Source organism: Dioszegia hungarica (genome assembly GCF_025882075.1).
Source record: "Dioszegia hungarica strain PDD-24b-2 chromosome Unknown MKK02contig_25, whole genome shotgun sequence".
NCBI classification, from domain to species: domain Eukaryota; kingdom Fungi; phylum Basidiomycota; class Tremellomycetes; order Tremellales; family Bulleribasidiaceae; genus Dioszegia; species Dioszegia hungarica.
The window spans coordinates 184,311-206,915 of NW_026515779.1; the positions used below are offsets into that span (position 1 = coordinate 184,311).

At 57.9% G+C, this 22,605-nt stretch overlaps 8 protein-coding genes across 8 annotated transcripts; 5 read left to right on the forward strand and 3 right to left on the reverse strand.

The window, feature by feature from the left end:
• Positions 1–399: 399 nt before the first annotated feature.
• MKK02DRAFT_40551 (thioredoxin-like protein) lies at positions 400–871 on the forward strand (the record flags this gene model as incomplete). Its single annotated transcript, XM_053091148.1, has 3 exons — positions 400–485; positions 558–664; positions 768–871. 3 exons carry the CDS (start codon positions 400–402, stop codon positions 869–871), a joined length of 297 nt encoding a protein of 98 aa, XP_052942024.1.
• Positions 872–1,380: 509 nt separating this feature from the next.
• MKK02DRAFT_40552 (uncharacterized protein) lies at positions 1,381–3,202 on the forward strand (the record flags this gene model as incomplete). Its single annotated transcript, XM_053091149.1, has 10 exons — positions 1,381–1,667; positions 1,721–1,869; positions 1,915–1,956; positions 2,006–2,018; positions 2,075–2,122; positions 2,172–2,213; positions 2,263–2,328; positions 2,384–2,443; positions 2,491–2,647; positions 2,696–3,202. The coding sequence occupies 10 exons, from the start codon at positions 1,381–1,383 to the stop codon at positions 3,200–3,202; spliced, it is 1,371 nt and encodes a 456-aa protein (XP_052942025.1).
• Positions 3,203–3,377: 175 nt separating this feature from the next.
• Positions 3,378–5,287, reverse strand: MKK02DRAFT_40553 (kinase-like domain-containing protein; the record flags this gene model as incomplete). The annotated part of the gene is made up of 8 exons (XM_053091150.1): positions 3,378–3,854; positions 3,905–3,997; positions 4,055–4,131; positions 4,189–4,319; positions 4,388–4,645; positions 4,715–4,813; positions 4,863–4,982; positions 5,121–5,287. 8 exons carry the CDS (start codon positions 5,285–5,287, stop codon positions 3,378–3,380), a joined length of 1,422 nt encoding a protein of 473 aa, XP_052942026.1.
• Positions 5,288–5,890: 603 nt separating this feature from the next.
• MKK02DRAFT_30116 (uncharacterized protein) lies at positions 5,891–6,775 on the reverse strand (the record flags this gene model as incomplete). The annotated part of the gene is made up of 4 exons (XM_053087977.1): positions 5,891–6,230; positions 6,296–6,412; positions 6,466–6,467; positions 6,515–6,775. 4 exons carry the CDS (start codon positions 6,773–6,775, stop codon positions 5,891–5,893), a joined length of 720 nt encoding a protein of 239 aa, XP_052942027.1.
• A 2,856-nt stretch (positions 6,776–9,631) lies between these two features.
• Positions 9,632–10,790, reverse strand: MKK02DRAFT_20713 (uncharacterized protein; the record flags this gene model as incomplete). Its single annotated transcript, XM_053086304.1, has 4 exons — positions 9,632–9,873; positions 10,000–10,156; positions 10,462–10,565; positions 10,712–10,790. Coding segments are annotated over 4 exons (582 nt in total), but the record flags the coding sequence as incomplete, so codon positions are not given.
• Positions 10,791–12,275: 1,485 nt separating this feature from the next.
• On the forward strand, positions 12,276–13,408 carry MKK02DRAFT_20169 (thiamine pyrophosphokinase; the record flags this gene model as incomplete). The annotated part of the gene is made up of 7 exons (XM_053086212.1): positions 12,276–12,348; positions 12,411–12,483; positions 12,533–12,605; positions 12,668–12,775; positions 12,858–12,998; positions 13,094–13,205; positions 13,281–13,408. Coding segments are annotated over 7 exons (708 nt in total), but the record flags the coding sequence as incomplete, so codon positions are not given.
• A 439-nt stretch (positions 13,409–13,847) lies between these two features.
• On the forward strand, positions 13,848–15,582 carry MKK02DRAFT_40557 (uncharacterized protein; the record flags this gene model as incomplete). Its single annotated transcript, XM_053091151.1, has 4 exons — positions 13,848–14,727; positions 14,880–14,928; positions 14,978–15,434; positions 15,490–15,582. The coding sequence occupies 4 exons, from the start codon at positions 13,848–13,850 to the stop codon at positions 15,580–15,582; spliced, it is 1,479 nt and encodes a 492-aa protein (XP_052942030.1).
• An 805-nt stretch (positions 15,583–16,387) lies between these two features.
• MKK02DRAFT_20553 (uncharacterized protein) lies at positions 16,388–21,019 on the forward strand (the record flags this gene model as incomplete). The annotated part of the gene is made up of 6 exons (XM_053086275.1): positions 16,388–16,597; positions 16,657–16,973; positions 17,010–19,008; positions 19,105–20,046; positions 20,091–20,188; positions 20,233–21,019. Coding segments are annotated over 6 exons (4,353 nt in total), but the record flags the coding sequence as incomplete, so codon positions are not given.
• Positions 21,020–22,605: the final 1,586 nt, after the last annotated feature.

Below are 22,605 nucleotides of genomic sequence, written 5' to 3' on the forward strand. Positions count from 1 at the left end.
GAGGTGGGAGCTGCAGCCGATCGAGCCCCTAGGGGTGCCAACCCGTCCCGGTCGGTCCGGGATGGCTGATCTGTTAATTTCGCTGTAATCCTACCAGTCACATCAGCGCATAGGCCTCTTCTGAGTGAGCCTCGGTCAGCCGATAGACCTGCTGCTTAGCTGTGTGAGCTTGGAGGTGGCAAACCAGCTTGTTGGCGCCACTTTGGCGGGGCCCAATTAGGTTCCGCTCCCGAGGAGGCCTCTCTCCGCCAACCCAGTACTTATATCCTCTTGCTCTCTCTGCTTCTGACCCGTCATACTCAGCTACCACCAACTCTACAGCTGCCTAAACTCCGCCCTGTCTGGTATACCACCCTGCACTCGAAGACTCGGCCCGAAAGAACTTAGACATCATCCAGCATGTCCTTCCCAAAACAGCTCCCAAACGCGGTCAAGGAGATCCGGCTGCACCTCTGCCAGACCGCCAAAGCATCACAAGGCCTCAGGTGAGCTTTTGAGCACCCTCTCTATACCGGTGGGGGACCGGTGGGGGATGCAAAAGCTGACGATGTGCCCAGACAATTCGTTGTTTCAAATTACCCATCTATCAAATCCTCAAACCCCGATGTCAAGCTGTTGGTGAGGGAAGCAAGCGGAGTGGAGGCCAAGGCGTTTGTGCGGTTTGGTAAGTCCCAAGTCAGCCTAAAGGATCTAATGCGCGGCTAGGAGCAGGGCGAGCGAAGAGGGAGCTGTGGAGAGGATCAAGGAGGACCCGAGCTGATAGCCAGAACGCGGGGCAGAGAGCCAAACATCGTTAGCGAACCTTTCAGAGAAGGATGTGGGATCAGCACTGGCGCGATTGATAGCATCGCAGAGCGTAGGGAAGGCATAGGCGGTCCGGGGGAGTTGGATGAGAGACGGGATATGCAGATCTGAAACGCAATAGGGCATCGCCGATTTTTGCCCCAAGGTCTTGCCGCGGTACTTGCCCTGGTGATGCCAGGCCGCTGATGGGTCCACAAGCCATTAATATAATGATGACGCTGACACCCAGACGTCAGCTCAGGTACAAGGAGATTCCAACTCCATCGAATGAATGTTGACCAACCTGACGACGCACCTCGGAAACCGCTACTCATACCTTGACGACTGAAACGGTATCTAACTACAGTATCAGCTATCGACGAACCGCCCCCCTTCGCCTGGCGATAGCTCACTCGTAAGATGGCCACGACCGGCAGAACAAAACCAAGTCGTTGCCCGCGACAACTGCGTGTTTCCATCGCACCGCTCGCGCTCTTTCGCTCTTTCTAGTCTCTTTCGCCTGACTTCGATTTGGCCCTGGCGGCACTTTTGCATTGACCAGTACCCTCCTTACACATACGTCGGCCGTAGTCCATCATGATCCATCCGTTCCACCTCTCGCTCGCGCTGGCCGCGCTGATTCTCCCGGCGCTGGCGACCGACTCCGAGCCATACATGAACCTCACTGGGATAGCGTCGATGGTCGCCAACGCCGAGTCGTACCTCAGCGGGACCGCGCCTGCTCCGGCGGCGCCGCCTACTCCGTCAGCGGCTGTCCCGCAGGCATACGTCTCGCCCATCCCGTGCGTGAGTGGAGTGTATACGAGCCAAGCTGGAGATAGCTGTGGAGGATGGGGATGTGGGGCGGTCATGTCGACTCAGATGTGAGCCTCTCGTCATCTACGCTTTATGGGTACAAGTCCGCTGATCAAGACAGGCAGCCAAGCTATCTTCCGGCGGTTACCGCATGGGCGCATACGTCGATGGGATGCGGATACGGCCACGTCAAGGATGCGGGCGGGTGGTGTAAGCCTGCAGACTGGTATCCCGCTACCATGGGCTGCTACGAGACTACGATCATTAAAAGTGGGTCAAATCGTACATTGTCGAGGCAGTAGCTGACTGTGCTAGACACTGCGCCGGTCCAGACTTGCCATGCGAGAACAGAGACTCGTCAGTTCCCGCCTGAACTTGAGAATGAGAGCGAGAGCTAATATCGCAGTCGTACACACCATGTTCGTCATCGTGATACTGACGACTCAGGAGAAGGAAGAAAGCGCTGACATCGCAGAACGCAGCTTGCCCAGGTCACGGCCACTGCGACAGTCACCAGCCAAATGTGAGCTGCCTAGGGCGTAACTTCGATCGAGGAGAAGCTGACACTCCAGTACTCAGGCTGTGCCGACTACCATCGTCTCCGCTCAGCTATTGTGAGCTCATGTCGCTCGTGCCAATCAAAAGCACTTCACTAATGGGCAGGACGGAGACACAGCCAGTGACCATCTCAACGGAACGGACCGTCATTGAGACCGCCACAAGCACCAAGTGGGCTTCTCCCTCATCCGATCCGTCCGAGACGTACCGTGTGCTGATCACTCAGAACGGTCACTGAGACCGCGACGAGCGTCGTCAACTCCATAGTCACCTCGACTGCTACAGTGTGAGTCTGAACCCGTCAGACCAACGCTTCCCAAGCTGATAAAGTAGTACGCATACTGCGACGGTCGTCCAGCCTGTCGTGCAGACTGTGATCAGCACCACCACCCAGGTTGTGCCTACCACGATCATATCCACCGTCACCGCTACCATCACGCAAACGTCTGTACAGACCGCCACCCAGGTCCAGCAAGTGACCGTATCCAGCGTGAGTACAACTTCTACTCCGGTAATTACAGTCTTGCTGACACTGTAGGTCCTTGTTGAGACTTTGACCAACACCCTCGAGCGGACAGTCACCGCTGCGACCACAGCTACGGAGAGACAGCTCGAGACCACCACGGCTACCGCCACTGCCACTGCCACAGCCACCGCGATCAACACGGTCACCGCTACGGCCACGGAAAATCAGGTACAGCTCGAGACTACCACCGCTACTGCAATCACCACGGCTCTCGCTACGACCACAGCTACCGTCACCAGCACGGCGACAACGACCGAAGCTGCCGGTAGTGCGGTAGCGGGCGTTCCGTCCCTTCCTGATCAGCTTGGCGCGTGCCATGCGAGCTGTTCGGCCAAGTGGGGCCATATGTCGGCGGCGACGGTACCTGCCGCTGGAGCGCATGCATCCGCTGTGGCTGCGGGTGCACCGGCTGGAGGCGAGTACGGCTATGGGGAGGCGCAGGGCGGGGGGTATGGTCAGGGCGGGGGTTACGGATACAAGAGGCGGAGGGGGATGAAGATGGGGGCACGAGGGCTGTAGATACGGCCGAAGAGACAAGACGTTGACGGCAAGAGTCACATGCATTGATATACAACTAGACATTTGATATTTGGTGATGTACAACATAGCTGGCGCGGACAGATAGATGATAAGAGCAGACCTGAAGCAGTAACACCAAGATTGAAGAAAGAGGATAGAGCGGTCCTTCCCGCCATCAGATGGACCCTCGGCCAAGTCCAAGACGCCCCATCATCCCCTTCAGCCCACCGGACCCATTCACCGGCTTCTCCTCAGACACTGGGCTCCCCTTCGCCTCGACCCTCTTCTCATCGCTCTTCACCGCCTTGATAGGAGACCCACCTCCGCTCTTCTTCGGCGACAGCGCCACCTCGCTGTTCCGCCCCGTATGTGCCTCATCGGCAGTCACAAACCCATCCGTCGCATCCTCATCTTCCGACATACTCAGCGGCGTGAGCGCTCCATTTCCGCCATTAGCACCGGCGGAGGGCGGCGTATGTGGTACGCCGAGGTAAGCTGCAGCGGTGGAAGGCGTGGCCGGGTGCGCTGCGGTACCTGTTGAAGTGGACGGGGAGATGGAGGGTGATTGTGTTGGTGTGGGCATCGAAGAAAGAACGGGGGTGTTGGAGGCTGAATTTGATGCGGAGCGAAGACGATTGGCTGCTGAAATGGCCTATATGAATGAGCTCATGTACTGTATCAAAGTCAAGCCGATAAGCTCACGACGAAAGCCTTGTTCCATCGCTTCTTGGCATTGAAGTGCTCTTTGATGCCGGGTGCCAAGTCGTGTTCTGAGCCCACGCAGTCTCTCAGCCACTACTTAGTCAGCTTCGAGAACCCTCCAATGAGACAAGAGGGTATGCAGCAACTCACTGGATGTTGAAGAGCTTCTTCCGCTGTGAGGCGCTTCTTCGGATCAACCTGGAGCATCGCCTTGATAAAGTCCCTCGCTGATCGGTCAGCGACATATTTCTTGGCCGCGCAAGAAAAAGACACCACTAGCTTACCAGTCTCGCTGACTTTCTTCCAATACCGCTCGTGAAACTGAATTTTCCCCTTCGTGGTCTCCTTGATGAGCTCCCCTTTGTCATCTGAGCGGAATGGCGAGTATCCGCAGAGCAGAGTATACGCAATAACTCTGCATGTATCAGTCGTGTCATTCGTCGGCTCAGGCTCGTCGCAGAGAATAGAAGAAACGGCGCTCACCCGATACTCCAACAATCCACCTTCATCCCATGGCCCCTCCCCAATAACACCTCAGGAGCAGCATACCCAAAGCTCCCGGCCGCATTGAAAATCTCCTCCCCTTCCTCCCCTTCGTCTGAGAGATGCTTGGCGATACCAAAATCGGCCACTACGAGCGGAGAAGAAGGGTCTTTGGTCTTGTAGATGATGTTTTCGGGTTTGAGATCACGGTGGACTATACGGTGTTGGTGTAGGTAGGCAGTCGCGGAGAGGACTTGGCTGGAGGATCAGCGCTGCCTTTCGACTGAGAAAATGGGCAGTCAGAGACCGGACGGGACTAGCACTGACCGTATACAGTCCATCGCGTCCTTTTCTGTGAATCTGCCTCGGGATGATATCCGATCAAACAGCTCTCCACCGACAGCCAGTTCGAATGCGATATAGTATCTGGCGCATCAGCTCCACTTTGATCGCCAAGGAACGAGAGGCAGCTCACTTATCTCTCGACTCAAAGTGGTCCCATACGTGCACGATATGTGGGTGGTCCAGCCCTTCCAAGACACGGATCTCGTCCATGACTTGATCATTATCCTTGACAAGGCGCTTATTGATGATTCTGCAGGAGTCAGCTGTGAAAGTAAGAATGATTCGATCCGCGACCTCTCCACCTTCATGCATCATGGCTTGCGCCGGCGTCGCGGAGACAGCTGAGCCTGGCGAGGCATCGTCGACAAGTCAATGGCCCCAGACTCACTTCAACGCGACATCCCGCTTCTCTCCGCCCGGAGGTGTCCACCCTGCCCGTAAGACCTTCCCGAATCCTCCCCGCCCAAGAAGTTCTTCGATCTGGTACTCCTTCTTCTTCCTGAATGACGCAGGCTGGGAGAGGAGGTGATCCCTTATATCTGATTGGATCCCCATTGTGCGATATGTCGGACCCAGTTAGATCGCGAGGAGTGGACAGGCGAGAAAGGGCGGCTGATCAGAGTGAGAAGTCCACAACTTGGTTCACTTGGCGAGAAGAAGAAGGGCGATAGTCTGAGATTGGAGACCTGCGGGATCGCTGCGACCGGAGACGAGATACGGGTAGCTGCGAGCTGCGAGTCGCTGTAGACTGAGCTGGGGCAGGGAAGCGGGGCGGAGGGATCCGGCAGCTGTTCTGGCCTCGTAGCAATTTCGAAGTAGAGGTGGAGATAGAGTCCAGAATATCGGCCGAGAGATATGTAGATGGAGGATGTTAATAGGTGAACGAGCAAAGACGGGGGGTGAGAAGTTCAAAACACGCGGGGGTATGACGCGTTTCAGATTAATTCAAGCACCGCTGCACAGTTGAGGAGAGCTGAGGTTGTTGAGATGGACGTGTCCTCACGAGACGTATACCCACGCGGTTAATAAGAGCTAGCATACAACCACCTCACGCAGCCAGGAGAACGAGAAGCATGCATCTAGCCCCAGCGCTGAGATATTCACTACTCCCATCCCATATCCCCCACCACCGCACAGATGAAGCTACGCCACATGGCCTCATGCCTCACTCCTTACTCCATCCCTCATCTCAAACCGCCTAAACACGCATTCGGGCCCCTCGCCCTTCCCAATCGGACTGCACGCCATCACGCCCACCGTCACCTCCATATCCGCGAGCTTCGCAGCGGGGTCGGTATCCTCGGGGACGCTACCTGGTGTGATATGCGCGAGGCCGGCCGAGATGAGACCGAACGACTTGACTTCGCGGATCATGATGTCGCCGTCCTCTGCAGAGGAGGGTGACGAGGAGCCGGGTCCGAGGTAGATTCGGAGAGTGGTCAGGGTGGGGTCGAGGGAGAAGGTGAAGCGGGTCAGGTCTGATTTGGGCTGTATAGACCTGGTGTATTAATGCATGATCTCCAGGCCATCCTTGAAGGACAGGTGGGTATGAGATTGACTCACCAGTCAGAGAACGGGTTGCACACAACGGCACCGTACCACATCTTTCCGTGGTCGAACTCGGCACCGGTCTTGGCCCACTCAGTAGGCGAAAGCTGAATTAGCAAAGCAGCTTGGTCGCTGGCGCGTCAGTACAAGTCAGATCCCTAGTCGTAGCCTTGATGCCGACGTACAACTGTCAGGATCAGTAACTAAGGTCTCCAGTTTCAAGCTGCGACGCACCTGCTGTTTCGACCCCGCGTCAACTTGAAGCTCACACCGAACCTCAAACCCCTCTTTCCCAATCTTCCTCTTAAAGCCCCATACCCCCCCAGAGGTATCGTCCCGCCCCGGAGCAGGGAATGGGACGCGCCACCAGTCTGTCCCGTTGCCTGTGTTGAGGCGGAGCTCGGAGCCGTCTGAGGAGGGTTTGGGGTTGACGAGGTTGCCGAGAGGGGCAAAATCGGGGGAGTTGAGGGGGACGGTCGTCCAGGCAGAAGGCATCTTGGAGCTGAGTGGGCGACAGAGAGACTGACAAGCTCAGGAGAGATAAGGTGCAAAGGCAAGATGAAGGAGCGAAGTCTGCGGTTTTGCTGCATCTGGTGCGGCGGTACCGTGCGGACTTGCGCATAAAAGTGCGGAGGAGGAACGTCCGTTGGCCTCACTGACCCCGCTTCACGATATAGATCATGCGAGTGTCGGTCGCGCACGGCGAGACCTCGTCTCGACGTATAGGACACGTTTATCGGGATGCATCTAATGATAGTATTGCATCGTAGCTGCGTCGCTCCTAAACGCCATCTGTCCCATTACCTACGCCTCACTCCTCACCCCCTCCCGCATCTCAAACCTCCTAAACACGCACTCCGGCCCCATCCCCTCTCCAAGCGGACTACAAGCCATCAGCCCGACCATGACCTCCATCCCCCCCAGTCTCGCCGCTGGGTCCATATCGAGTGGAACTTGACTAGGGACGAGGTGGGACAGCCCAGCAGAGGCGAGTCCGAATGTCTTTACCTCGCGTATCATGATGTCATCTTCTTCCCCTCCGGATGGGGAGGATGAAGGAGAAGAGGGCGAGAAGGAAGAAGAAGAAGAGGATGAGGAGGAGGGACCGAGGTATACCCGAAGTGTGGTAAGACTGGGGTCGAGGGAGATGGTGAATCGTTTGAGGGGCGATAGGGGCTGGACAGACCTGTACATCAGCATCAGAATCAGCATCAGCATCAGCTTGAGTATTGGCGTGAAGCCTATCTCAACGGGTATAGAATGGGCACGAGAAGTTGAGGACTGACCAGTCCGAGAAGGTGTTGCAGACGACGACGCCGTGCCACATCTTTCCATGGTTGTACTCGGGGCCGGTCTTGACCCATTCGGTCGGTGAAAGCTGTACGAGCAGCGCCGCCTGATCACTACGGCTTCAGCTCATCACTCTTCTTTACTGCCGCACAGCGGTCCCTGTCACCCAGAGCTCACAACTGCAGTGATTAGCACGCTCCAACCTCGAGTCCGGCTCAACGGTAGACCACAGGACTAACTTTCTGCCCCGACTCAACCCCCACTTCAACCTCACACCGCACCTCGAACCCCTTCTCTCCGATCTTCCGCTTGAACCCCCACATCCCACCATCGGCCGGTGCGCGTCCGGGGGCCGGGAAGGGCGTGCGCCAGTAGTTGCTTTTGCAGCCTGTATGGAGGCGGAGCTCGGTGCCGTCTGATGAAGGCTGGGGGTTGGTTGGGTTTTGGAGGGGCTCGAAGGGGGTTTTGTTTAGTGGGAGAGTGCGCCAGGTGGACATCGTCGTGAGGTCTGGTCTGGGGATTTGGGCTGGATTACTGGAACGTGAAGACAGCTCGATGGGCTGGCTTAGAGGCTGAGGTTAGTTGATGGGGATCCGGCGCCGGACCCTCCGGACTTGCACTGATCCTCATTCCTTGCACCATTGGTCCAGACGTCCAGACGAGGTCCAGATCTTAATCCTCATCTTTGCCCTCCGCTTCTTTTCTTTGCGTCATGCGGGGACGACGCTACTTTAACCGGGATCTCATATTCAAGACGATGTGTATCCACCCGCATATCGATATCCCCCGATCGTTCTTGATAGCTACCCTCTAGACCCCACCTACTCCACCCAGAAGCTACGCCTCATCCCGCACCCCCTCCCGCATCTCAAACCTCCTAAAACACACTCCGGCCCCCTTCCCTCCCCCATCGGACTGCACGCCATCAGACCCACCGTCATCTCCATACCCGCGAGCTTGGCCGCCGGATCGGCATTGGGCGGGACCTGGCCGGGGACGAGGTGGGCGAGACCAGCCGAGGCGAGCTCGAATGTGCTGACTTGGCGGATCATTATATCGCCTGCGGTGTCGTCTTGGTCCCCGTCCCCGCCCATCGGGACGAAGGGAGAGGAGGTCGCGGGACCGAGGTAGACCCTGAGTGTGGTCGAGGTGGGGTCAAAGGAGATTGTCAAGCGTTTGAGATTCGCGTCGGACGTGGTCTGAATTGACCTGGACATCAGTTTAACTTTTCTGCGTCGGGGTCGAGTGGCCGAGTGGCCAAGAAATCAGGTTAATCAGGGACTGGGGAGGATAGCACTCACCAGTCGGAAAATGAATTGCAAACTACGACGCCGTGCCACTGCTTTCCGAGGTTGAATTCCGCGCCTGTCTTGACCCACTCCGTAGGAGAGAGCTGGACGAGCAGAGCGGCTTGGTCACCGTCAGCCTCCGCGTCCGTTTCTCAGATCGGATCAGAGACGTCAACGAAGCGAGCTCACAACTGCACTTATCAGCCTCAACCCCCTATGTCAAACGAAACGAAACGCGGTACAACACATGCTCGTACTCGTACTCGTGCTCGTACTCACACGCTGCCCCGACTCGTGCCCTAATTCAATCTCGCACCGAACCTCAAACCCCTTCTCCCCGACCTGACGCCTGCACCCCCACATACCCGCATGGGCACTAGAGATCCCAGGGCCGGGAAGGGGACACGCCAGTAGTTGGTGCCTTCGCCGGTGTGGAGCTTGAGCGATGAGCCGTCCGGAGAGGGTTTGGGCTCGGTCGGGTTCTGCAGAGGTCCGGAGGGGGGTAGGTTGAGAGGGAGGGGGTGGAAGGATGTCATTCTGCCTGAGTAAGTAAAGGGTTGAGGCGGACGGATAATAAGGACGGATGAATGGACAGCTGATGAATGGAAGAGGCCATGGGCCAAGACGGGCAGGGCAAGTTGAGTGAGATTCTATCTCACGAGGAACCGAAAGGGAGCAGCCAAACTCTGGATCTTGTCATGTCCCCACCGTCCCACTCGAGCTCTCGAGCTCTCAAGGGCGAGGACGGACATCGAGATTAAGCTGAAGCCATTCAGAGTACTAGATTAGCCGACCCGCACAGTCGAAACTCATGCTGGAGGATCGTATACGCTCTGCATATTACATTGTACATATGCAATGCGAAAGTCCCCGGACAGTCTCGACTTCGAATAGCATTCTGTACTACTGTCAGCTTTCTTTCCTCCAACGTCTGGACGGCTTGCAACTCACAGATATCGTCAATCTCTGCTTCTTCGAATTCGATCCCGCCTTCCTCATCGGACGAGCCTTCTCCTGAAGGGTCAGCCAGTAGCCTAACCAATTCTCGAGTTAGGGAGTCTGGAGATGGATTTTCGGGATGGATGGCATTGCAGAAAAGGGCCAAGAAGGGAAAAAGCGAAAGAAACAACAACTCACCACCCGCATCCGCGTCATTCACCTGGAAGTCGGCCTTCAACTCTCCATACGTCTTGAGATTCCGTGCCTCGTCTGCGGTATATTTGTGGATGACGTCCGCGATACCGTCTTGGAATTCACGTAGAGAGAGGAGAATGATGTCGCCGCCTACTATCCAGATCTGGGGGTTTTAGCTCTCTGCGGGGGTGATTGCAGAATTCGCGAGTATGGCCGCTCCTCCTCTCTTCTCTGATCGATATCGCGGCGCGGGAAATACACTCCTTCTTCCGGTTCGACATCTCCACCAAAGCGTCGTCTACCTTTCGTCTAGCCCTGATAGCTGAACATACACTCCGCCCACTCATCGTGACCATTACACCAGTCCTTCTGGCCAGTCCAGCTCCTGCGTTCGTTCATCCTCCATCACGCCCGACCGAGACCCAGACCAAGACCAAGACTTCTCCCAACGCAAAACCCCAGACTCACCTTCTTCCGCATCTGCCCTCTGATCTGACCCAGCCGTGTCTCCCCATCTTGGCACTTGGCCTCTAACCGCCCATTCCCCAGCATCTTGACGACCTGCGCGTACTCTGTCCCAGTCAGTTGAAGCTCCCGTCTTGCCTCTCCCCTTTCCTCGCGCATGGCGCTCTCTAGTCCGTACCACACTCCCCTCCCCTCCCCTTCATCGTCGCCATCCTCGTCATCCGAAAGCCAAGAGCTCGAAACAGTAACTCACCCTGTCCATCCTCCTTGAATATCAACTCTCGCTTGTTCAAGTCTTCATCGTTCTTTCCCCTTCTCCTGTTCTTACCGCCCTACATGTTGGGATTCAGTTGATAGCGTTCGGTCGTGTCGTGCGAGAGTGCAAGAATAGTAATGGGCGAGAGTGGGAGCGGTGATGGTAGGATGAACACTGATCAGCTTTCGTCTCTCCACTTAATCGTCCATCGCGCATCTCAGATCCATCATCTCCCTGTCCTACTGAGCAGGAACAAGACGCACCTTTCCCTTTGCCTAACCCATCAGCTCAGTCACATGCGCCACCCTACACAAACAGATCGTAACTCACCTTCGGCATGTCCTATCAGTATACGGTTTTCGGTGTGAGAAGGTCAGAAGCGCTCGGTACAGCGGTCTGTTGTATATGAGCAGCGAGTGTGACTGCTTTGTCCTTTCGCTGTAAATCGTGAGATAGAGATGTATGGAATAGGAGGAACAAAGGCTGGCTGCACTTGAAATTCAGCCTCAGCTTCTTCTGATCCCGGAAGAATTAGGCGCAGCCAACTCGGCGGGTCAAGCTAGGCGTGATTGGATGCAGCGGATTAGGCGTGTCACCCGATCCGTGCGTCATCGGTCCATAGACTCGTAGAGCGAGGCAGCGCAGGTACATGCCCCAGACAAAGCCTGCATCTACCCTATACACATAGCACACCAACATCACAGGCCAGGCCGAGGTAGACCGCTTCGAAAAGTTGCTGCCTTGCTCTCTCAATTGGAATACACCGGCGACAGCAGCATGAAGCTCGAGGAAGGATCGGAGATCCCCCTCGAGGACGAAATCAAGGCCCCTCCGCCCACACTGGCAGATATCCCCCTCCTCCCCCGCCGTCGACTCCGGGACGGTACGAGCGCTAGCGCCAGCGCTTCCGTGTCGGCCTCTGGAGGTACGGCCTCGGCGGCACTGCGCGGCAGTCGAGCGAGCACAGTGGCTAGTGCAAGCGGAAGCGGAAGTGTCAGTACAGGGAGTTCTCGGTCCTCCTCGGTCGCTCGATCCAGCCGGGGACGGGGAGAGACCTCCGGAGGATCAGTCAGAAAGGGGTCAGCTAGCGCCATAGGGGCCGTCAAGCGCCTGAGAGGCGGAGCCGTGGCTGGTGGAAGGAACCAAGAGGAGGCGGTCATGGTTGATTCGGATCAAGACGAGGGGGACGAGGATGGGGACGGGGATATCATAGCCATCGATGCATCGTATGTCGTCTTCACTATCGCTATGATGAACGAGGACACCGCTGAGAGGGCTTAGCGAGGCCGTATCTTCAAGCTCAAGTCGAACAAAGCGAGGCGAGGACGGCAGGAAGAAACAGAAACGCAAACCTGCCGAGGCGGACACCGATAGCGGCGGCGGGGCGTCCCATGCAGGTCCCTCTGCGGCCGTACGTATCCCCGCGCACATCTCCCCCTCCTTTCGAGCATACGCGGAATCGTGGTCCTCCGAACATCCAGGTCCAGCTCCGCGACTGTGGTCATTGTCGAGCTTGTTCAGCCCGTCAGATCAGGATGCTGCTTCGACATCGGGCGGGAAGGAACGATACGCCACGATTGTGTTGAACCAGCCTATTACGAGGGACGATGTGTTCCGGCGAGCGTGGAGAGCCAGTAAGTGACCGGCACGGACCAGGGGGGTAGATGGAGAAGCGGGACAAGTGCTGATCCCCTAGGCTCGTTGAGGATATGTGCGGATGGAGGGGCGAATCGACTGCATGATCACCTCAACGAAGGCGAGAGGGAGGAGTAAGCTGCTCGTTCTCCTACAAAGGGATAGATATGCTGAGCAGCCTAGATATCTCCCCGATCTGATCAAGGGCGATCTGGACTCTCTACGTCCGGATGTCCGCAGGTACTACGCAGACCGAGTGAGTCTCGCCCTTGAGGTCTCGTTTCATCGGAAAGAGAGGGATCAAGCTGACTCGCGCAGGGCGTCCAAGTCAAGCAAGACAAGGATGAGTACTCGACGGATCTGATGAAGTGCGTAACGGAGGTGGAAGAGCGGGAAGCTGGGGCTGGGTCAGAGGCGGGTGAACAGGTGAGCTTTCCTCATGTCTTGCTCCCCAACCGTTGGCGCTTGCGCTGGAAAGGGGAAGGGGAAAAGAAATCTGATATAGAAGATCCCGACATTGCTCATGGGCGGCCTATCGGGAAGAGTGGACCAAACGGTACATACCATGTCCCTGCTTCACAAGCTCCGGGGGAGGCGGTCCGAGGTGTATGTGTTGAATGGGGAGAGTGTCGCTTGGGTCTTGGACGAGGTGAGTCCTCCCTTCCCGTCGATAAGCGAGAAAAGCGAGAAAAGCGAGAAGGAGAAGGAGAAGGAGAAGGAGAAAGGGGGCAAGCTGATGGAAAGGGATCTCACCTGATTGAGATTGATCATAAGACCATGGGGCAGACGTGTGGGATTCTCCCGGTTGGGGTGGATAGCGCCGTCGTCAAGACTGAAGGACTCAAGTGGGATCTCGGTGAGCTCCTTAACTTTCGCTCGAGGGTTCAGGCGCTGGAATGTGGCGAGGGGATGTAGCTGATATTGGTCTTAGACGGCGAAACATCGATGGATGGCCTGCTATCTACTTCGAATCACCTCTTACCGGAGAACCCGGCTGTATGCCTGCGCACGAGCCGGCCGGTGCTGTGGTGTATCGAGATCAAGGATCCATTACCATGATTGTGGCAGGGCAGGGCAGGGCTTCGATCGTCGCGGTTGGGGGAGAGGTGCAGAGGGTTGGGGTTCTGGGGAGGGGGAGGGCTCTTCTTGAGAGGGCGTCACAGAGGAGTAGAGTCTAGCGGTGGTGTTGGGCAACTCGTCGTCCACTGGAGGCCATTCTTAGAGTCGTGCCCGCATTGTACTTCCTCTCCTCTGCGATCGCGATGCATCGACCTCCCCGAAGGGTGCCACACCCACGAGTGCTCGCTGCCACTTCCGTTTCAGTGGAACGAGAACAAGGTTTCATTTCAGGTGGCGAAAGCTGACATTGACCGTGGGAAAGTCCATTTCCCGTTCCGTCAAGGTGACCCTTTGCTGATCACAGATGGAGGTGAAGCAAGCAAGGTTGACTGTGGTCCTCATTGTCCTTTTACATACATCACCCATCCTCACAGTCATCATGCCATCCCGCCCTCTCCCGTCCTCCGCGAAAACCCGTATAACCCAAGATGACCTAGCCTTCTCTTCCGATGTAAGCGAGGAAGAAGCGGACGTAAAACCCTTCATACCCAAGCGCGAACTTCATTCCCCTTCACCTGCACCTCCCGCGGCGGTTGGATCACGATCTCGACCTCTCGCTCGGCGCGCTCTGCTGGTCGCATCGCCCTCACCTTCTCTTTCGCCCGTACCTGCACCGGCACCGGCACCCGCATCTTCGCGTGTTATCGTTGCCAGATCCAGGTCCAGGTCGAATCGAGGGATATCGATCCCTATCCCTGCTCAACCGGATGAACCTGCCCCTCCACTCCCTCTTCCTCCTTCCAATCCACCACGTATCAACCGGGTCTCACATACCGCCCGGCGTCCTACCCACCTTATCGTCGATAGTCCGGAATCCACCGCCGGATCGAGCGTCTCGTCAGGGGGTGCTTCTCCGACCGGCGCGGGAACCGGAGCGGCAGGGGATGGCATAGGTAACGGAAAGTTACGTCGGGCTATACCTGTTCCTCTAGCTCAGGCTAGCCAGAGCTCCTCCGACTCATCCATCATGGCCCTGGACGACGAGCAAGTCGCGGCGCTCAGTCCATCCACGAGGGAAGGAAGGCGGTATACGCGTGCGGAGAAGGGGAAGGGACGCGCGGTGGTGGATGCGGAAGTGGAGGTGTTGCCGAAAGGGGTCGGGATGAAGCGGAAGAATGGGGGCGAGCAGGGTGGGCGGGAAGGGAAGCGGACGGCGATGGCGGGTGGGCGGGGAGGAGAGGAGGAGGTGGATGAGTTGGATAGTACGGATGAGGAGGAGGTTGAGGAGGAGGAAGAGGGTCAAGGGATGGAGGATCTTGGTGAGTATCCGGGAATGGTTCAGAGGGGAAGTGCAGGGGGGATGTGGAAGACGGGGTCCGGGAGGTGAAGGGGATGGGCGCAAGGTTGCGTATTCGATCAGGGATGGGAGACTTCGCAAGGCTCGTCAGTCCGGTCATGACTGACTTTTCAGCCTGTCCTGTTTGTTTCGACAGCATGAGTCGACCTGTGTCCACACTATGGTATGTTCATCTTGAGCTCTGAGGTTTGGAATCCTCGTTGACTTCTCAGCGGCCACGCCTTCTGCGCCAACTGCCTACATGGCACCCTCCTCTCCGCCATTGGGCGATCCGCCAATCCCCTTCCCCTGTCCTACCCCGGCCCCGGCCCCGCCCGTCCCCCAGCTCGACCACGCGCCACCCACACCCGCGCCAAACACAAGACTGACCCCGTCCACAACCCTCTACCCGAATCGACCGATGCGCAGCCGTACGAATGGAGCATGACGACGCTGCAGGCGCACGTCGTGCGCGAGCGGCAGAAGAGGCGGGAAGAGATGGAGCGGGCGGCGGAACGGCAGTTTGAGGCGGCGGGGATGGAGCGGGAGAATTGGGAGGCGGCCAAGATGGGATTGGGGATTACGGGGGAGGGCGCGCAGGATCCAGAGGGGGGGAAGGGGCTCGTTGTGGAGTTGTTGAAGGGGCTGTGGAGGATCCCGGGGGGTGTGGTCATTGAGGGAGAGTGCCCGGTGAGCCTAGATTTGCTTGAAGATGGGCAGACAGAAGAATGAGCTGACGCGGTAGGTGTGCAGAAACGCTATACCGGGTGGAATGGGGCCGATGGGGAGTGGAGTGGGAAGTGTCACACCGCTGACTTCCTGGTTGGAAGTACGATGATCACGACCGGTTCATCAAGGAGACGATCTGGGACTGTACATAGTTGTATCCCCCTGCGCATAGAATGTGCATACGTTTCCTGGCTCTTCGAGGTGTCCAGTACTGGGTGGCAAATGCACCGAAAGCTGCGATCGCGAGGAGACGATGCCCTCTTTCCCGCATGCATGTGAACGGGGAGGTGAAGCCCGGCTCGACTGAACTGTCCATGCTATGAGATGCGATCCCCAAGTACTTGGATGCATAAGGAGCGGTTCCATCTCCACCCGACTTGCCGACTTGCCACCGACTCGGAAGAACCCGCGCCGGCTCACGGAGGCGGTTACGACGCACCAAGCCGAGCCGAGACGAGACGAGGCGAGGCTCGGTGATGATGAGCGATGAGCGAGTCGATCAGATCTTCTACGCCTTTACATCTCTCACTGTACACCTGTCTCGCCCCATAACTATCCCCTGCCCCCCGCTATACTGGGTACATCTACAACGCCTGAGATGCCCATCTCTTGATCGTGATCATCGACCTCAGCCGCATACCTCGAACACGCCACCAACTTTCCACTTACGGCAGAGATCGTTAGAAATATTTCGACCTACTCGAAGGATCTGTTGTTCTCTTTAGCACAACCATCATCGACGACACCACACGAATCATAGGCTAGCCAGGGCTTATTCGTTCTTCCCAGTCAACCTGAGGGTGTCCTCGTCTTCTCGCATCCCTTTCGTCCCCCTCGAGATCGGTCAAGATGCTCGGTAAACCCTTGTAAGCCCCGCTCCAATTAGCTGCAACAGGCCACCGCTGACCCCCAGATCCCACCTCCGACCTCTGCTGCGACTACCGTCCCATGCGCAGCCCGACCACTTCACCTCCAATCCTTCGCTACTCCACCACTTCTCCCAGTCTGGCGGACAGGGCATCGTCGCTGGTCCGTCTACCACGCAAGCGGCGGGCCAGAACGCCGGGAATGCAGGAAGAGCAGGATGGGGCGGGGGAGCCGGAACAGGCGGGAATGGGTATACCGTACGTCCTTCTCTCTCATGCTTGGCAAGGGAGAGCAGAGGGTTCCTGCTGACAGACAGGGCCACGCTCGTGCGTTTCTAGGTATACCTCAGACCTCGGCAGTAGATCCCTCCTCTGGGATATCGGACGAAACGAGGGATCAAGAGCTCGCTACTCTATCCCGAGGTCGGCGGTTCCAGGCGACTCGATTCGCTCAGACCCAAGCGGCCGCTGCAGAAGGAGAGGGCCGGAATCGAATTGACGGGCGGGATGTACGGCTCCTCAGGTCCATAACGATGGATGAGGGGGAGGTACGGTCCATCGACCCCGAGGCGGCCGCGAGGTACATTGCTGCGTCTTCGCAGCAGTCATTGTCGTCGGGACGGAGCTCTATTGCGTATCCCTCGGCGCAGCGGATAGGGGGAACGTCCAGGCCTGGATCGCCAGCTGCGGGGACGGCTACAGGGAGGAGGGAGTTGGGGCGGAGTACGTCCTCGATGGACGTATGGACGGGGACGGGGCTGCACGTGCGGCCGCAGCTCCGAGCGTACTCTGGTCGGAGTGGGACAGTCCCTCTCCCGGACGTCGAGATGGAGCTCGCAGAAGCAGAAGAGCTCGAAAACACACTACCCACCTCTTCACGTTCACCACCCTCCCCACAACCCCATCGCGTCCTCATGGATCTCGCTGGTCGAGATCTCCCCTCTTCATCCTCTTCCCGCCGATACAACTCCTCCCTCGCCACTTCGACCGACGCCCCCCGGGGATCATGGGACGACCTCCCCGTCCCCCCTATGCCCTCCAAAAGCCTCACGCCGGAGCAAGAGATCGAGCAGGCCAAAGATCAAACCATCTACTACGGTCTCATCAGCACTGGTCGGCATGTGCCCCAGCGCGGTACCCGGGAGAAACTCGCAGCTCTGGTAGCGCACTACCGGTCCTCTCGGGAGCTGGCGCCGCTCGATAAACGGACTCAACCTGGAGATCCGGAACTGGTCGAGCGGTATCCCCTCCCATCGACATATACGGTCCAGACGTACAACGCATGCCTCGAGGCGCTGATGATCCTCCATCGGCCCGGAGAGAGCATCGCCAAGCTCCTAGAAGCGTACAATGAGATGCTGGAACGGGACCTCTTGCCGAATATGCGGACGTACCAGATCGTCATCCGTGCGCTCTGCCAGCGGGAGCAGGACGTCTGGACCGTGGTCCAGCGGTGGCAGAAGGAAGAGGACTGGTTGGAGTGGCGCCACAAGGGCATGGGGAGGGAGTACACGACCACCCATCGACACGCGGAACGAGCCGACCTCGTCGAGGGCTACACATCAGAGGGTAATCTCAACTCGGCGCTCAAGCTGTTTTCGGCGGCGAGGGTGTTCCAAAACAACTCGCATTGGCGTTTCCAGCCCGACGTGTATAGCTCCATCCTCAAGGCGATTGCGTCCCAGACGAAACCGGATCTCGGCGGATTGCGCCAGGTGTTCAACCATGCGGTCTCGAGGCAGCCGGTAGGCCGGATGGGGCTGTACCAGTCTGTTTTCCGCGCGCTGGGCAATGCGGGGCATGCGGATGAGCTCCTGGAAAAGTGGAACCAGCTTAGGGAGGCGGAGGAGGCGGGCAAGGGAGATAGGCTCAGTGCGTGGACAAAGGCGGGGGCGGAGGATGATTTGTCGGAGCAGGAGATTGCGGTACAGAGGAAAGGAGCAAGGATGGCCGCGTATCAAACGGCCATCAGGCAGTTGGCGCGCCTGGGCAAGACGGAAAAGGCGGAAGAGATTGTCGCGCTGGTCATAGCGGAGAAGGCTACTGAGGTTACGGCGGAGCTCGACCAGGAGGCGGACGCGTACGCCGCCCTTATCGTCGGCATGGCGGAAAGAGACGCGGATGCCGCGCTCGCCAAGTATACAGAGCTCGAGTCAAAAATCTCGGCCTCGGCTCTCGGCCGGCTCCCCCTCACCGAGGCGCTCGAATTTATCGACCGCCTCATCTTTGCGCGCCACTGGCGGAAAGCGCTCGAGCTGCTCAACGCTCTGGGCCATGAATCGGACTCCACCCGTACGCGCCACCTCTACACTGCGATCGTTGCGGCTGCGCGCGCCGCCTCGGACCCCGAGGACGCGAGCAAAATCCTCACCCATATCCCCGCCCTCCTCCTCAACAAGGATGAAAGTCTCCTCGGCTTCCCGGTCAGCGACCACTTTGAGGTGCTCCAGCAGCATGGGCTTCAAGGGGAGGGCGAGGCGGTCCTGCGCCAGTTCAAAAAGTCGAATGATATTGTCGGTGGGTGGGACCAGTGGTTCGTCCCCTTCGTCATCAATACGGCGCCGACTCTGCCCTTCACCCGCCTGTTGGCCCTGCTCCGCTCGGCTGACTACGTCGGGATGGACATCGAGAGGTCAAACGAGATCGTCTCGGTCTTACTCGACAAGTATGTCGAAGATCGGGCGGCCGACCCCGAAGCGTGGGCGTCCATGATTGGCGAGTTGGGATTCGCAGAGTTGAGAAAACTGCTCTGGTTGACGCGGAAGATGAAGCGGGATTGGGACCGGTATAGCGAGGGCGGGTTTGACGAGGTGTTGGAGCAGCAGTGGGCGGATTTGAGGGCACGGCTCACGGGTCCGGATGGGGCGGAGCTGCTCGCTTCGGCCACTAAGCAGCTGGAGGGGCATGCGGGGGTACTCGTCGAGAGGTTCGGCAAGGATCGGGCGGCGGCTATGCTGGAGGGCACGGGGATCCAGCTGCCGGGCAGCGAGATCGAGTCGGGCTCGGACAATGTCGTCTCGGAGACCGGAACCACACCTCCTTCTTCCACATTCTCCATCCCTGAAGCTCCATCCTCGTACACCTCGGAAACACCCTCCACGGCCCCGGCTCGCTACAAGATTGACAGGCACCTATCGACAGTTGTCGACGCTCACTTTGGTCGGAACGCCCGCTTTACCCCTCAGGCGGCGTACGATATCCTCCTCAGAGCCCTCGAGGGAGGTCAGGTCCCCCGCATAGAATCCATCGGACGGCTCATGAACTCGCTCAGTCGAGAAGGCGCCGACGAGGCGGTCTCGAAACTCTACATGCTCGGCCAAGACATTATTGCCGGCACGGAGGAGCACCTCGCGCCTTCGCAGTGGCTCGAGATCGAGACGCAAATGCTCATTGCGTCGTGTCATCTCGGCCACCTCGAGCGGGCGGGCATACATCGTCAGCGGATAGTAGACGCCGGTATGGTTCCCTCGGCCGACGCTTATGCGACCATGATTGCCAGCTCGAAGGACACGACGGATGAGGCGCTGGTTGCGCGTGCGTTGTTTGACGAGAGTCAAGCGATGGGCGTCGTGCCGAATCTGTATCTCTACAATACGATCATCAGCAAGTTGAGCAAGGCGCGAAAGGCGGAGATCGCGCTGGATCTGTTTGGACATATGAAAGCGGCAGGGATTACGCCTAGCTCGGTCACATACGGTGCTGTCATTGTGAGTCATTCGGAGTCTTTGTTTGAGCTGCAGCTGATGGCCAGAACGCATGCTGTCGAGTCGGAGATGCCCAGTCGGCCGAAACGCTCTTTGATGAGATGCGGAACCAGGGGAATTTCAGGGCTAGAGTGCCTCCTTACAAGTGAGTTTTTCCTCTTTTTGCCACAGAGTAAAGCTGATCATCAGCACCATGATGCAGTTCTTCATCAACAACAACGCCTCCCGCCAAAAAGTCCTCCACTACTACACCCTCCTCCGTCAAGCCGGCGTACCCCCCTCCGCACACACCTACAAACTCCTCCTGGATGCCTACTCCACACTCCCACCTATCGACCTCGTCGCGATGGAGCGGGTATTCGCCGACCTGCGCGCGGACAGCTCGGTCCGTATTCAAGGCACTCACGTCGCCAGTCTCATCACCGCCTACGGTATCTACGGGAACGACCTCGCGAAAGCCATGGAGAGGTTCGACATGCCGGTTCCTGGTCCTGTCCATAATCGGCCTGCCGTGCACGATCCCATCGTATGGGAGGCGATCCTCAACGTCATTGCGCACAGAGGGACGCTGGCCGACCTCGAAGCCATGCGCCAGCGGATGCAATCGTCCGGTATTCAGCCAACGGCGTACGTCTACAATGTCCTCATTACGGGCTATGCGCGCTTGGAGCGGATAGACGAGTCCCGCGCCATCTTTGAGTCGATGGGGGACTCAGTCACCGGCGTGGCGGCGCCAAATAACCATCCTCTGCTCTTGACGAGTTCGGGGTATGCCAAGCCGCAGACGATGACGGAGGGGCCGACACAGATGGTGTACCGCGAGCCGAGCACGTATGAGGCGATGGTCAGGGCAGAGATGAGTGCGGGGGAGCAGGACCGCGCGCAAGAGGTACTGGCGAGGATGGAGGCGAGGTCGTATCCGTGGGCAGTGTATATGAGGGTCAGGGCGGTCGTGGATGATGCCTCGGTGAGTTGACCGTCTGCGCTGTGGATGATATCACGTTGGGGCAGCGCTGACGTATCAGGTGGCTCGTTCTTTTGACGGGTCAGAAAACATCTCGGTCCGCCAAGGCATCCTACCCAAGCTATACAACAATCATATCACGGACGCAACCGCGGCGGATACTCAGCAAGCATCATGATACACCAGCCGGCTAGACCGGGCCTCATCGACACAAACCACCACTCTCTGTCTCGGCGTACTCTACATCTGTATCTATTATCAATTTGGACTTTTTGGGGGAAAGGGAAGGATGGGTGGCAAAAGTGGCGGATGTGGCTGAAAGTGGCGAGAAATGGAAACGAAGCTCGGCCAGGTAGATGAGAAGCAAGGAAGTAATGTAATGCATCAGATAGGCCCTTCGTGTATATGGCCATCTACGGCGTAGTGAAGACGTCACTCAAGGCTTCGACGGCGGCTGAGGAGGCTTGATGATGCGCGGATAGCTGTTGTGGAATGTTCCGCGGCCGCGGAGGGAGCGGGTTGAGGTCTGCGAGCGGAGAGGACGTCCCGTGAAGGGTTTCCTGGCAACGTCTGTCGACGGTGGAACCTCGTTGTTGCTGGATGCACTCGCATGTGTGTTCCTCCCAGCGGGTCCGGAAGCCGTCACTGCGTGAGGGGCAGTGCTCTGCCTCGCAGTACTGGGTCCAGCAGACGCAGGAGTGCTTTGGGCGTAGTCTTCGGGGCGCATGGATCTGGGCTCGGGCCGGAGATCAGTCAAGGGGGGCTCAGAGTCTGTGTCTGATGCCTCGCCGCCGTCGCCCGGCTTGCATGACTTCAACAGCTTTGAGAACCACGGCGCTTTGCCGCGCGACTCTTCATCGGTCATGGACGGAGGGATGGAGGAGGTACGCGGGGCACCTCCCTCGGTGGTGTTGGGATCAGCGGTGCGGTCATCACGAGAAGACATTGTTGTGGAGTGCAGGACCGAAGGCTTGATGGGTAGTATCAGAACAAGGTGAGTAGGGAAGACTTGAATCGAGAATGAGTGGTGAATATGGGAAGGATGAGGGGGATCTTGTCGGTGCGGCGCCCATATATAGTCCGCGCAGCGAGCGGACTTCTAACAGCGTGCTGACCAATAGCCACATGCTGAGCACGTGCTATGACGTGTAAGGGGGCATAGGGGGCTCGCATCAAAGGTGCTAGCTATGAACGTGGTTATCAGTCTTTCTAGAGTGTTTCGCTGAGCAAAGGCTGAAAGGATGGCTGCACAGCAATCGGAGCTGTCAGTGGTCGCTGGGCTTGGTCTGGCATGTTCCTTCAGCTGCTGGATCTATCTCAACTACGGATCCGTTCGGGCGGTACTGTGACTGGCGCCTCCGAATCCTGCTAAGGTCGATCTCCGAACTACTCCCCAGCGTTCTCGGGCTGTACACGAGCGGCGATCAGCATCGGATGCATATCATGTGGACGAGATATGAGCACATCTGAGGCTGAGACTGCAAGAAGGAAGCCTGCGGCAAGCATACGAAGGCGGCAGAGAGATGACAGGGAAGGTGGAGCTGCAGACGTGCATAGATCAAAAAAGCTTGAAACGGGAACGATGATGTCTGGGATGC